The sequence below is a fragment of the Crotalus tigris genome, unplaced genomic scaffold (assembly GCF_016545835.1).
Source record: "Crotalus tigris isolate CLP2741 ecotype Arizona unplaced genomic scaffold, ASM1654583v1 scf7180000018097.2503214, whole genome shotgun sequence".
Classification (NCBI taxonomy): Eukaryota; Metazoa; Chordata; class Lepidosauria; order Squamata; family Viperidae; genus Crotalus; species Crotalus tigris.
The window spans coordinates 2,385,315-2,401,436 of NW_024096820.1; the positions used below are offsets into that span (position 1 = coordinate 2,385,315).

Consider the following 16,122-nt stretch of genomic DNA (forward strand, 5'->3'; position numbering starts at 1 on the left):
AGGGGCTTTCTGCTTTGGCACTAGGATGGCTGGCTGCTGCAGAGGCTTGAGATGGCACTTCCGGCAGAGGCTGAAGTTGAGGGCGATGGCTGAGTAGCTGAGACTGCTGAATGCCTAGGTCTCTGCTTCAGCCACAATGGTAGGGCACCGCCACTGAGATCAGGACAGCCAAAAAGGCAGAAATGGAGAGGGGGGAGATATGTCAGGAAGTCCAAAAAGAGGCAGTGCCTTACCTTAGTGAGCCTCACAGCTGGAAGAGACCAAGCTAGAAATGGCTTGGATCAGGGTGAGTCCTCATCTAATGGTCAGTGGGATTCAGTTAATGATGGCAATGGAAAATGCTGCGATTTCTGTCCCTTAATATTTCACCTCCCCTCACTCTCTTGAGATATCCAGTGTTTGCTTCCTGATTCTTGGGTTCCCCACAGCCCTATGGGCCTAAGTCTACCCCACTCCATCACATTCTCACAATTACCTTTTGAAGATAACCAGAGATCAGGAAGTTGGAGTACAGAAGGCCGCTCCATTGCTAGGCCATGTGGCAGAATTGAGGAGAAGAAATCTTGCCAGTTTTACTTTCCTTACTATGCTTTGCTCCCTCATGGCCAGTAGCACTAACATAAAGTGAGCGAATGGTAACCCGGACTGGGCAAAAGTATGTGGAACTCAGTAGGTTGACAAAGACCCTTTGCTTGTGGGGACCCAGAAGGGCAGGATGGGGGGGGGATAGGTAGGTGGTGTGTTGTAGCATCCCCTTGGTCATGCATAAAGGTGAATGACTGCAGCGGTGCTGAAATGTGTTTGTGTATATAAGTTCAAATGTTCATTAAATGGCCTGTCTTAACTCGAGGACTATCTGTATTCACTGTGTGTAATTTATAGTTTTGGTTGATTTTTTTTTTTTTTTGAAATCTATAGAATATTGCTTGGAAAAATATAGCATATGATAATCTATATGTTTTAGACAGTGATAGGATGATGATGATGAATTCCATGGATCACGTAATGTATAAATTATTCATTAAATTCTTAGACCAAGTATCTATCTTTTAATAGGTAAATTAAAATTCTTAATGTAAAAGCTGGATGAAGAAAATTGTTTAAATAGCTGGTTCTTCTGTAATTAACCTGATTCACTTTTATGGCTTCTTTCCTATTTGTTTGCTTTAAAAATAATTTATATATTTATATATGTGTGTACATACTTTTTATACTTTGTTTTGCAGTGGTACAGAAAAAAAGAAGGAAAAACATCAAGGACAAACAGAGAAAAAAGAGGACTCTCATTCTAGTGATCAAACCCCGCAATCTCAAGTATCACCTTCTCCCCAACCCTCTGCACAGATTCTCCCAACACACAGGCAGACCCCAGAAGTCAAGAGCTGTGCTCCAGGCAAAAGGTTTCCTAAATACAGAGCTAGGAAGCAGTTGCAATGATACTAACATTACGCTTTGCTCTCCATTAAAAGCATGCATATGTCTTTTAAAATCTTTTCTTAAAAGATTTCCATTCTTCTTTTGAACTCCCTTTAGAGTTCATATTGCTTGTTGCTGGACAGTAACAGTTCCACCAAGCCACTTTTCCCCCAGATCATATTTATTAGAAACATTTAGAATGGTAGTCAGTTTAAAATAGCACCATAATATATAAAGCAAGAGCAAAATATTTTAAAACATTATTTAAAAGAAGCCCAAATAATGGTAAGAGCTGTCAGAGGCTTAATAAAATAGTATAGTTTTTATTGCCTGTCTGAAATTCAACAGTGATAATTAATCTGACCTCCCTTCAGCAGCAGTTATGTAGGGTGTGAGGTAGTGGTCAACTAGAAGTCCACTTACAGTCTTACAGGGTCACTTTGATCCAGTCATTGTCAGCTGAATCTACCACACAGCATTATGTGAACCTCTGGAGGACAGGCAGATCATGCATTTAACAATTAAAGGCATAATTATAAATGGCTTTGCTACTAAGATAACTGCCCTGAAGTAAAATTAGCCAAAGGAGAAAAGTATACCGAAGGCAGGAGAAAAAGATAAATGTAGTGGCAAGAAGTGTCCATTTAACAATGCATTCTGAAAAACAAATTTATACATAGTGTGAATGATCACACTGTCCATACCTATAGTTACTATAGTGGATCCTTGGTGCATTTCATAGTTTAATGAGCAAAAAAAATATTCAGCTATTCAGAGGATTACATGCTAATGACCCTCAATTCTTTTCACTACTATTATAAACCTTTTTGCACATTGTTTCTTAGGATGTTCGATGTTGGGTGGCTTGCAGTGCTTCCTTTTTTCTGCTGGGTGCTTTGTATATTATCTTCTTTGTTTTGATGCCAGCTTAGGAAACTGTTTTCCATCATGTCTGACTATCTATGCTGGCTACTATTCTGCAGGGAATTGAGAAGAGGTTTTTCCAGTCTCGTAGCACTATTGAATTATAGATACCAAACACTGGAGTTAGGCATTGCATATGTAAAACAGTAGCTGTAGTACCTTTTCTGATTTAGGATAAAGGAGATAAATAGTCAGCAAAATTTCTTAGGTACTCTGGTTCCAGAATCTTTGAATATTTTTTTTTAAAAATTACCATGAAAACTCTGAACTCTTTGAAGCAAACATAAGAGCCTTGAGGCTCGTTTCTGAAATGATCTAAAAATAATTCCCCAATTAGATTTTGCATTAAAAAACAGAGACAGAACATGCAACCTTCTAGGCAGGTCATAAGAACTAAATCATACATTCAAATTATTTTGCATATTAGTTTGTGCTGGATAATCCCAAAGCTGCATCCAGTTAATTTGAAAATTTGAATAAATTATTCTGTCCTAACAGTGTATGGCAGTCAATAGTTCTGTATGATTCTAGTCAGAGGCTTTTAAAGATCAATAAAGATTCTATTTAACTAAATTCTAAAGTGTACAATCTGTCACTGAACCTGAGAGATAACATCTCTTAAATATCTGAATCAGGCTGAAATTTCTTGTGCAATTTCTTCCCCTCAAATACATTTTTTTTAAAAAATTACCCAGACTCTTGTGTAATTTTTTAATATATTTTAATATAAATAAAGAAATCAGTAAAATAGTGTTACACATTTCAGTTGCTATTGGTGGCATTTTTCTCCAATGGAGGAAGCTTCACAATCAAAATGATTTTTTAAAAATATATTTTTGAAATGTAGCTAAGGGATGAGCAACCTGTTATTCCTCAGATTATAAAAAGGCTGAGCCAAGGTAACAATAACAATAGCATTTCGACTCATATACTTATATACCACTTCATAGTGCTTTACAGCCCTCTCTAAGAGTCAATATATTGCCCACAACAATCTGGGTCCTCATTTTAATCAGGGATTGCAGAATTTTTTCCTCCACATTATTTGTAGGATACAAAGTTGCCTATCCCAAGATATGGGCTAGTTACATATTATTCAACTTAAGTTTCACTGTGATCAAGCAGAAATATTCATGATTAATTTTGTTATATTAATTTTATTGCAACTCTAGTTACAACTAACTTACTATGAATTCACCCTGTATATTTGAATAAGTGTTGGACAGAAACATACATACATACATACATACATATTGTTGCAAAAAGGTAGGAATCAAATACAATTGATTAAAACTCCTTCAAATTGTTGAAACATGAGTTTCATGTTTCTATTTCTATGAAATAGAAAATACATCTTGCAAGCCATTTTTCAGACACTACTGTTTTTTTATTGACCCTTCTGTCCTAAATAAAACTATTATATTCCATTAAATAATCACTTAAGATCTGATGACCTTCCACTGCCTAAGATGGATAGCAAAGTAAGCAAAAATGTGTGAGCAAATATACTTTTTGCTTCTTCTTTTTGCTTCTTCAAGAGCAGTTTGAATCAGAGATTAGCTCTGAATTTTCACATATGTCACTTGGGTTTTTTATATGAGGTTTGTATGTGTGTGTTCCCATATGCTGGGAAGCTGTAGTTACTTGGTGTCTACAGTACTTGGAGACACAGCAGATGCTTTCCATGTAAGCAAAATCATGAGGTTTAACGCAGCTCTAACCAATGCATGTTTAACAGTTTGTCATGAACTTTGTTATCCTGCACAAAATTAGCTTTAACATGGAGTTTGGTCTCTTCTTTCTGGTATCTTCCTTTACAAGGTATCTATTCCTGGGATCCGCATGTCAATTTGTGACTTTCTGAGCAAGGAAAATGTGCACTCTAATTTTTCCCTAATGTTTGACTTCATAACTTTCGTTACTTTTTTCCTTTTAGCTTTTGCAGTTCTTGTGGAAATTTAACTTACAAATTGTCTTTTTAAAAAATTGTTTTAAGAGATTCATTGCAAGGCAGTTAATTGGGCAACTGTAGAAATGTGACTATTGTAATTTTCAGCCTGATAAGATGACTGAGTGACAGTCTTGTTTTCTTACCTGGAAGAGGTTTATCCAGTATCTCCCAAGGAAATGGGCAAGGTTCTTAGTTCTATTATTCTTGCTGTTTCTTCATTAAATCTATGACTCTCCTGGTTGATGAAGATTTATATGATCCACACAGTGAGAAATTGCTTTTGAGTGAGACAATAATAATGCTCACTTTGAATGGGGTGTGATACACTTCTCAAAAGCCATCATTAGACCCAACAGTCCTGGGCCATATTTATCCAATCTTAGTCTCCTTTTTTGGGGGGGAAGGTTCTTGAGATGGTGGTTGAACTGGAGTTTCAGGTTTCCATACCAGATCATTAGATTCAGATAGCATTTACTCATAACTATGAAACCAGGGTGGTCATGGTACAGACATCCTGTTTCTTGTCTCTCAGCAGCTTTCAGTACCTTCAATCATGGTATCCTTCTGGCACAGCTAAGGAGATTGAGAGTGACTGACTTGGTGTTGCACTGATTCTCTTCCTTTCTTTATGGCTGTTTCTAGTTGGTATTGGGGAGAGGAGGTATCAAGCCTGAAACTCCCAAGTTTGCAGGATGCCCCAAGCTTGATGCTCTCACACTTTATGTTCTCACCCTTTATTTAACTTCTAAATAAAGCTACTGGAAACATCTGTCAGCCTGGGGTCAAGAAGCATCTGTACACAAATAATAGTCCATTGTATATCTCAGCCTCTGGGCACTCAAGTGATGATGTCAAAATTTTATCCCAGTGCCTAGAGGCTGTTAAGATCTGAATGGGGAGAGTCAGGCTTAAATTCAACTCTAATAAGACTATTTGACAATGGGTTCATGGATCATCTGGCTTAGGTCATTTTCTGTTCTTACTTCTGAATTGTACTTTTCCAAATGGAATTGATGTACAGTTTGGGGATCTGCCTGAACTTGTAGCTATTTGAAGTCCAGGTGGCAATGGTGGTTTTGCAGGGAAACGTTCTATTTCTCATTTTCAATCACTCATTATGATAGCTTACATTATTATGGTTAGCAATAATTTATTCTTTGTAATCTTATCAAAGCATTAAGACTACCAATAAGAACTAGTTGGGAAATAGAAGATTGAAGAAGAGCTTTGAGCAAATGTCCAACCAGGACTCCTTTATTTAAAAAATCTCCCCTGGTTTTCCCCCTGATTTAAAATAGGGAAAGTTGTCAAATTGTTTCTAGATTTGGGAATAACAATGCCAATCAAGTGGTCTTTTTATTTTTACCAAGTGTTTTAGAGCAACCTTTGATAACTGTATTAAGAGGCTTTAAGAAATGTTGCCCTTTTGACTGTCTTTCAAGATCCAGTTAGAGCACTATCTAATCCTTCTTTCTGAGAGTCCTGTGAATTTGCTTGGAGAAAGGCCTATCCTGGCATTTCTTTTATCTCCTGCTGCTTGACCTGTTTTGTTTCCAGCACAATTGCTTGCAGTATCTCATTTAGTTCTCAGTTTAACATATATACTAAATATAGAAATACACTGTGCTTGTCTTTCTAGTTTGAAGAGATTATCAACAATTGAAAAATCACAAAGCACATGGGAAAGTTCAGAAGACAGTCGTAATAAGTTAGTAAGAGCAACTTCTGCATCAAAACTGATGCCTAAAAGTGTCAAGAATGCAGATAAGTAAGTACTGGATTCCTTGTTATTATCCTGAGTTGTTGGTCTATAAACCTTTGTAAAAATATAATAATTTTGAAGACCAGTCCTGTCTTTCACTATCACTGGTGGAATTGATTTTCCCCTTCCTTGAGTTTATCACTGCCACCACTCAAATCTGTTGTAAATAAAGGCACCAAGAGCAGATTTGGGAATTAAGATGAGGGAGATCACATTTTTTGAGCAAAATTATGAAATGTTGGATGATGCCCTGTACAGTTGCATTGACTTTTATCCCCTTTCCAACATTTTTGATGTGCAAGTTATGAACCTGCATGATTTTTGGGTGGTGTAGTTCTAGAAATCTCCAGGTGCATGTTTCATTCGTCTTCTGAACACCTGCATTCTTATTTTACCACATTTTCCCTTTAATTAGGTAGCTTTGAAGTCAATTGTTCTGTTACATTACTTAATCAGAATTTTTCCATTATTCAGATTTCATATAAAGACAAATTACTTTTTCAAAGTATAAAATGTAAAAGTTTTAAAATAGATTCATATCAAAAATTTATTTTTAAAAATGCATATTTTATTCATAACTTTCCATGTAGATGATTTAACACTATAATTTGTATCAATGTCACTGTATTTTAAGATCAAAATCATCTTCTGTTCATAAGACCTTCTAATTCTGTTGGAAAACAATAGTTATTATCTCCAGCCAGTAAATCCAATGGACCCTGTCAGCTGATAATTATGCTAACCCATCTGAAGGATTCCAGTTAAGGATGAATGATCTAAACTTTTCAGATTCATGCTTTTATATATTAGTAATACCATGCATTTCTTTCCATAGACACAAAGATGTGATCGTTAGTCAAGGTAATCAGAAATATTTCCTTTTTGTTATTATTAATTAAGATTAATATGTTTGATAGTCATTCTCGGTAGTTGTTTTGGAATAATTAACATCTATTGTTAACATGATAAATTGATTTACTGTTTACAGTTCAATAGATTTGTTTCTCTTGCCTGCTTACCTCTGCAGTGGAAATATTGCAAATATTACTTAGAAGAATCTTGCATCTAAAGAACCTGTGTCCTGATTTATATATCTTTGTGCACACTCAACTGTGAGTTTGGATCTGCTGCCTTCATTTTAAACTACTGGAGTTCTGTTGTGCAGAAAAAAATATAGGCTGCTGTATAGTCATATTAAATGTTGGACTTGAGTATGGCCCAAAACCCCGTGCTAAAATGCAGCATAATAGCCACATCACTGCATTTTGGGTGCTCGACAGCTGCCCTCATTTATGGCCATTTGCAGCATCCTATTGTCATGTGACCATGAAGATGGGGCACTAAATTTACTCTACATTTCCAGCATTTACTTCTTATTTTCATCAAAAACCAGCCCATAAGAAATAATGGGTTTGCTTAATCACCATGGTATTCACTTAAAGAGCACATAATTTACTATCACTGTGTTCACTTAGCAACCACCTCATAAAATTAGATCCAGTCATGTGGTGACCTGTTTTATGACTGGCACTACTTACAATCATAATTGCTGCCTCAATTACAGTCATAACTTGAGTACGACACATTTATTTTGCAAACTTAGATTTGTTGAAATGGTAGGCTTCACCTGAGACAAGAAACATCTGGGAGTTCTTTGATTTTTACACAAAAATAAAAAATGTTAACCCTAAAAAAGAATAATCAAGGTAATGATTAAAATTATTCATGCTTAAATGTTGTTTGTTTTGTTTTGTTGGCTTTAATTTGAGTTTTTTATTCTTTCTTCTTCCATAAAGCACATGAGGTCATCTATGCAATTTTTAATTGTAATTATTGGAATTTTTTAACTTCAATAATACAATATTGTAATCACATAAATAAACACATTTCTCTCTAAATGACAAATGTTCATTGGATAATGGACACAAATACACATACCTTTGCCCAGGTACTCTCCTTCTAATAGTATGAAATGCAAACTAACAGACCCTTTCTTGCCTTTGGTATTCTGTATTCCCAATTATACAGTAGCCTCACATCAAGATGGAGAACAAATAAATAAATAATAAATCAGAAACGTGAAAACTTTTTAAAAAAATTATGACAAAACTTACAAAAGAAACTTGTTTATGTCAGAAAATGCTGTTTATTTGGCTGAAGTTGACATATCAAAAGAAGATTAAAAAGTGTTGAATGATATATTTACCTTACTCTTAGCTAACAAAAGTTCTTATTGAGGATTAGAAGAAAGTTGCTTTGATTTGCAAACATGACTGAAACAAATATTGAAAACCGGTTCATTTAGCTGTATGGCCTATATAATAAAATGGCTGCAATGTCTTTTGTAGAGGCATACACATAGTCATGCTTATGACTTCACACAATTTCATAATTTGCCCAGTTATCTGCAGATATGGAATTATCTTCCTCCTCATTGTATGGTTCAGATGACTTACTTATCTATCCCTATACTTTGGCAAATGCCCTTTACTTATTTGGTATTTCTTTTGTGGCAGTCCATACACCAACCTTTCCTTCCTTCTTTTTTTTACCAAATTTATTGAAGTTGCAACTCCCCATATTTCCCAACTACTTTATAGGTTAATGATTTTAATATCAACACACTGAGAGTGCCAGGTTGGGAAAGGTGGCTGAAAATGGACATTTCTCTATTATGCCATTTATTTATTTTATCAAATTTATATGGCTACCTGTCTCACATAGGGTTTAAATACTACTTCTACCACATAGTGCTAAGAAGGTTATACAATCCCATACAGTACAATATGAATATGACAAGATATAACATCTCTTACCCATCTTGGTCAAGACTCTGATAATATGCAAATTTCTTCTTTATATTAATGTGCATGTTAATGTAGCTTTAAGTGTATTAGATAACCATACAATACAGTTAAAGAATTATTAAAATGCACATTAATATAAATTTTGTCAACTTTAAACTAGATAAATAGTTTATGAAAATGAGTAGCTATAAATAGTATAAGGCCTTTTTATATAATGATTGATGCATTTCTAAAGATAATATGTTCAGAAAGAAACCATATAATCTTTTTCTAAAATTTTCATATCTAAATATTTTCATACTGACAATATCTTTCTCTTTTAATCCAACTGATTTTTAGTGTCCTTAGGGCTTTGGGGGCCTTTTCCATATCTGTATTAGTTAATTGTCACACTAAATTGGATCAAGGTGTAGAGCACTTTGAAAAAAAATTTGGACCTCTAAATGTTACATTTGGTTTAATGTTTCCTGCTTATTATTCTCTAAAAATAATACTGGTTATAGCATAAATATTATTAGATTAGAATCTTTTTACATGATGCATGAGTTTTTTCTGGCTATATAACACACACACACACACATATGGACACAGTCAAAATGAGTCAGAGGATTAATAGTATAGGTACAATAGTCTGGCACATGGTGGGAAGAGTTTGTTCTTTTTATTATTATTATTTTTGCTTGTTGTGAGCTGTATAGGACCAAACAACCAAACAAATTATTTAAATAAATAAATACCCGAGATATGTGTCACAGCCAGCTTTTCTGCATCCCCTATTACCTTCTCTTCTTTCTTAGCAACAGTGAGGAGGGATCTGAATCTTCCACTTTAAATTTTACCACAGATCACATTTAGAGTAAGATTAATGTCAATTAAAGCAACTAAAATGATCAAAGGTCTGGAGACTAAAACATATGAAGAACAGCTGCAGGACTTTGCTTTGGTTAGTCTAAAGAAAAGAAAAAACAGGGGCGACATGATAGCAGTGTTCCAGTATTTGAGGGGCTGCCACAAAGAAGAGGGTATCAAACTATTCTCCAAAGCACCAGAGGGCAGAACAAGAAACAATGGTTGGAAACTGACCAAAGTGAGAAGCAATCTGGAATTAAGGAGAAACTTCCTAACAGTGAGGCCAATTAACCATTGGAACAGCTTGCCTTCAGGGGGCTGGACTAGAAGACCTCCAAGGTCCTTTCCAGCTTTATTCTATCTTAATCCTATCCTATCCTATTCTAAAGTTGATTGAATCATGACAGCTTTATAAACTAAGGTTTCCAATTGGTTTGTTCACTAAATCACATATAGTAATAACCTTCATAGAAATCTAAATGGTGGTTATCCAAAATAGAAGGAAAAGCTTTCTCCTCAAGATAGAAAGAAAATGTAGGAAACTTAATTAAACTTGTTTTAAGAATAATAAACTGATTTATTGTTGATTCTGGATGAAGACCTACAAACATAAGAGAAGGAACATTCAGAAAATGGTGGGAAAACATTTAAGTCTCCTGGGACATTCTTTTGCTGACCTAAAAAATTACTATATTCTTAAAGGAGTTTCATAGGAAGAAATCATGTATTATAATTTATCAGAATATTTGATTGAGTCCAAATAGACCTGACTTTAGATACTAATTTTCCCTACTATAATTATTAACTTATCAATAGCAGAATTGTACTCTTCGTTACCAATCACTTATGTTGTATTGTTTCCTAGAGCCATTTTACATACTTTTAAGATTATTTTTTGGTCATCTCAGCTTATACTTTTTAAATACTTCGTGACTGTTTATCCCCATTGTTTATAGTTATGTTTCTCATTTGGTTATGTGTATGCAGTACTTTTCAGTAAAGAATAATGCCTCGTATATCTTACAAACATACTCAAATCCCAAAAGTTTATGGCATCATATTTTAAAGGGGAACATATGAAGAGTGCTTTTTTTTCATTCTTTTTCTTCTTTTAACGTCATTCAACTTATTACAGCGTTAACAGCATCGGTTAACTGTAGATATATTTTTCAAAGTATACAAAAGTCTTGAAATGAATATCAACAACATGCCATGACTTTTAGAATCTGTTTTAATGATTCTAATAAATTTTCTATCATGTTTCGCTTTAGATCAAGGGTGCAACTATGTGCCAGTGCCTATTTTAAGGACTCAGCTTTTGACATGGCTGAATGTGCAATAAAGCCTTGATAGGTTGCTGTCAGGACAGCAAGTCTCTGCTTGCAGATTTCTTTAACAAAAAGTGTTAATGCAATATAGGATTATCTCTTTGAATACTTGAGGTGAACATACAGAATAAAAGTACACCCACCCAACCTTTCGTTTTCTTCATAAATAGTGCATTTATTTTATAGATATAAGCACTTTTGCTTAAAAATATTGTGAGATATATCTGTCAACCTATAATTTTGCATTTTTTTCTAATTTGCCTGCAAATATGAAATCCCTTTAAGTTGATACATTTCTATAGTTCTATTTTAAGAAAAAAATGTAAATGAAAAATAGAAATAGCTGGCATGATGATCTTGGAAGTTTGTGTACTTACTGGACAACTACGCTGTTTGAAATGATGGGGATTGTAGTCCAACATGTTGAAAGAACTCCAAACTTGGGGGAGACTGAATCTCCTGTATCTCCTGCCAATACATTAAAGTTCTACAAATAGTAACTTAGATTTGAAATGTCTTCAAGAAAACAACCAAATTCAGAGAGCATGATCTAGAATTGTACAAATGCATCTATTTTGTCTCCTTTGTTGCAGTTATTTTGCCATTTGTATTTATGATAAACATTTTGAAAACAAAAGTTAATTCTTTTAAAAGGAAAGCCTAGTCTAAAAGCCCTCTGAAATATTATGGCATTATGACAAAATCATTGCATTTATTTTTCCAAAAGAAAGTGCAAACCAGTGTTTTATATATTAAGGGCTATGGTTTTTCTACCTTAGATAGAAAACAAGTGATTTGATGGAAAAGAATTATTGCATCCTACTTTTCGATGACTAACTTTCAGTGCCAAAGCTATATATCAAAACATTCCTGTTTTGAACATAGGGTTGCGTGCAGTGCTTGAGCACACCAGTGTTGCAGTGATATTTACACATTCTTTGTGATGACCAACTACAGTAAAGAAAAATGAGCAGACCACCTCAAACTGTCACCGTCCAATATCTGAATCATTATGCTCATATAGGCTTTTTAAAAAAAACAAACAACAAACCAAATAGTTCCTTTTTCATGCTTCAATTAAGTATTATAGCAAACATTTTTTTGTTCTCTCTGTTATTCTGCAGGCAAGATCAAGATATACAGTTAGAGTGATGCTTTCATATGAACAAGAATATTCAGAACATGTATATAAAACATGCTTCTTTTAATGAATATCCAATTAAAATATATATAACCATTATTAACTGCCTGTGTTTTCCCATTTGATAGGTAACCAGTTTAGGACTGAATTTCTATCATTGTTGTCCTTTTAAATATATGAGAGATTACACATTTCTTTTTAAAAATAACTAGTACCCTCTTGAAAAATTTGAAGAAACACTGAAGATAAAAAAAATGTTGAAATCTTGCTCAATATCCACATAAACAATGTCTTCTAATGTAGTCTTTTAAAAAATGTTAAAACAATTTGGAAGAGATCCAATAAAATTCAAACTAATGTTCTGGAACATGGCAATTAAGGCAATATAAATTAAAATAGAGTCTTCTTTTAGCTTGTATTTGCAGGAACTTGGCCCAGAGCTAGGATTCTTTGTTTGAAAATGCTTTAGTTGATCTTCTGACATTATCTGTATAGTTTTCAAAAGACTTTTGCTTTAATGCTTAATTGCCCTGCAGGTTTGTATATTGACAAGACCATTTCTTGGTGTTGGTTTTCAAAGAGAATCAAGGATAGTATAAGAAGCAACCCCCCCCCCTCCAAATTACATCAGTTAGATTAGTGATAAATTGTTTATGTAGACATTTTAATCAAATTATCTGAGAAATGAATTTATTTTATAAAGTTTGCATAATATGCCCCAATAGAAAAATGCTGGTATTTTCTTTCTTGTTATTTCCATGCATAAGAAGTCAAGAGTGTCTTAGTATTTTTGTAGGAAATTATTTATAATCTCAGCTCCACAAACTCCATACTTTCACTTCCTGTTTTTCTTCTAATGTCATTGAATTCTCTTAGGAGTTCAATATTTTCAAAAGTTCATTAAGAGTACTCAAAAGTTCTTGCTTCCCACAATAGGCAGGTAGACAAAATGCCAGCCAGGAAGCAGTACTAACTCACCTCAGTACAATTTGTATATAGCATATTTTGGAATGATAACTAAAGGCACTTCATATCCATTGACTGTTGAACTATTGAATATGTAATTAATTTGATCTAGATTGAATTATTGAAACATGAATGAAGCTGTTTTCCCATATGTTCTTGATGCTTTTCCTTTCATATTTCCCATTTTACCAAGAATATGTATCAAGTTGTGTTATACTGCAAATTTTTACAATTTAAGGAAAACCTGTTAAGATCCTTCATTTACACAATCCACTATAAAGGCATTTTCATACTTCTTAACAATTCAATTTGTTAAATTTGTTAGATGTTATTATTCTATTAAGTGTCTTTCGCTGAACAACTACCATTAATTAATCATGATCTTCACTAAAAGCTCTTGGCAATTTTAGTGCAGCAACTTCCACAGGGCTACATGTTCCCCATATTGTACACGACTAAGCTGATGTTTCATTGGATTCAATTCTAAGCTTCACCCTGGCAAAGGCATAGATTACATATACAGTGAAGCGTTTGTAATTACCAACATTTACACAGGAATCAGTTTGTAGCTCTAAATGAGCCTCACAGAGTATACTTCATGTACAGTGGTACTTGGTACTCAACTATTTTGAAATTTGTTAAATTTCGTACTCAGCACATTTTGATACAAAAATTTTGTCATAGTACTCAGCATTTGTTTGGTACTCAACACACAAGCTAGAACTTGTTGTTGTCTATTGCCTCATGACTAATATGCTATTCTGCATGGGAAAAAATTTGTTTGATACTTGTCATTTTTGGTACACGTTGCGCCTCCTGAAAATAATTGATGGGTGCCAAGGTACCATGATATTTGTTTTGAGGCAAATGTAGTGTTATTCCCCAGAAATCTCTAGAAAGAAAGGAGTTAAGCCAGTTTCAAAGATATCCATTTGAGAAAGATGCAGATGCTTTAGATTTATTTGAACAGTCTGGAACTTTTCAACTCTTTGTATTTCATGGCACACATCTCATAAATGGAACTGCCAAGTAACATCTCACAATACTCATCCCATAGGTAGAACTCCTGAGATGTCACAGGTTGCTGGGACATGAGAGGAGAAATGGAAGCAGTCCACTTCTAATGATGATGCAGCATACCTGTGAATATTTTATAGCACACCAGTGTATTATACTAGAGTAATTGATAATTGTTGAAATATTCTTGACCTTTAAAGTAAAATATTACTGATGATTGTTTTCTTTTTACATTTTAATTCAGATGCTGACTCCAGCATTATTTATTTTATAATTATTTGGCTCATTTGGCTTATGATTTTTAAATCTACCACAGAAGACAATAAGGGAAAATAAATAAATAAGCAATAGAAAAAATGCAGACATTTTAGACTCAGATAAGAATTTTCTTATGCACTTAATAGAGGAGGAGGATGGTAAAGTTGCGGGACTGGATAAAAGATTATGCCTTTGTAATTCTGTTTGTTCATTCTGGCCTAAAATTTTGGATCTCAAATTTGTATTTTTATAATGGAGCTTACTGTCAACTGTATAGTTCTTTATTACGCCTAATATCTATATATTGCAAAACATTCTCATTCTGGTATGCGGTTTTTGTTTTAACAGAAGGCGAGTATATCAAGATGTTCATGCGGGGACGGCCCATCACAATGTTTCTTCCTTCAGATGTTGATAAATATTATGAAATCAAGACAGAGCTGCCCTCTGAGAAATTAAAACTGGAGTGGGTGTATCCTTATTGCACACTTTAAGGAAAACATTTTCTACTTTCAATATTTTGCTTTCCCTCTTCCCTTTAAAATCTAACTTCCAATTTTGCCTTATTATTTTAAGGCTTTTTTAATTTGATAAAAAATAATACATTATCTCTTAGGGAGAAAAAAATACTGTTGTCATCTGGAACTTCTTGGATGTGCGTTTTCTTGTAGCAACCACTCACCAACTCAATTACTTCTAATTTCTTTAAAATAGTTTCACACAGATATTTCCCATAGTTACTTTAGAGCCCTATATTTCTTCATGCTGTTAAGCACTGGGTTACCATCACTTAAAAAGGCAGCAGTTGCCTTCTTGGATTAGGGAGGTGACTGTCTTCTACAAATTAGGTAGCTTTGTTTTTTGTTATCTTGAGGTCTATCTTCCCTTGTGTGTATTTTTTGCATACCATCAGAATGTCAGGCCAGAGCCATATACAAACTACATTTTCATTCATTCATGTAAACCAGGTATGTCAAACACGTGGCCTGTGGACAGGATGCAGCCCACACAGGCCATGCCCACCCTGGCCCTGCAAGGGCAAAAAGGCCCGCAATGCGATCAGGTTTAACAACCCTGATCTAAACCATTAAACCATTGAACATCATTACTCATCTACAATCTCAGAAAAGATGCAGTACGCAGGAAGAAAATACTTAATGTGAAGACTACCAGATGAGTGTGAAGGATCAGAGTAGCAAGATGGATTGTGACATACATTTTAGTGTTACCGAAAGAAAACTCTTACACGTTTACAGTGAATCTCAGACTATCATCCCATTTTAGTGGCGAATCATTTGATATGAATGGATTCATATCATAGAAACTAGACTATCTTTCAGATAAATACTGTACATGTACACACTTGTGGGAACACAAATATGTAAATGCAGCATTGATACAATTTTAATTGGATAACAAGCAATATTATAAACTGAATGTAAACCCAATTTTTGCACATATGTTACCCTTTCAGCAAGGCTGTCCACAGGGACATCTGGGAAAGTGGGAAGGATTGACAAAAGTACTACCACAATGCAGGCTCCATCTCTTTTGCATTGTGATGTATCATACTTTTATTAAAGGGCCAGAGGTTACAGAGGAACATTAATTTCATTATTTTGCAGGAAACATTAGACTTATGGATGCTTCTCCTGCTGTAAAGGAAGGCAGAGCTAGTGAAGGAATACAAAAGCCATTAACAA

At 34.3% G+C, this 16,122-nt stretch overlaps 1 protein-coding gene across 2 annotated transcripts in view; it reads left to right on the top strand.

Annotated features, from left to right (window-relative positions):
• Nucleotides 1-16,122, top strand: part of LOC120309953 (echinoderm microtubule-associated protein-like 4) — a 174,150-nt gene that overhangs the window by 113,155 nt on the left and 44,873 nt on the right. Inside the window, exons 4-7 of one of the 2 annotated variants that reach the window (XM_039347719.1) lie at nucleotides 1,227-1,400; nucleotides 5,931-6,059; nucleotides 6,889-6,914; nucleotides 14,768-14,891. In XM_039347719.1, the coding sequence (XP_039203653.1) occupies nucleotides 1,227-1,400; nucleotides 5,931-6,059; nucleotides 6,889-6,914; nucleotides 14,768-14,891 (453 nt within the window). The remainder of the gene's footprint in view (nucleotides 1-1,226; nucleotides 1,401-5,930; nucleotides 6,060-6,888; nucleotides 6,915-14,767; nucleotides 14,892-16,122) is intronic. The other variant, XM_039347720.1, reaches the window with a different exon arrangement.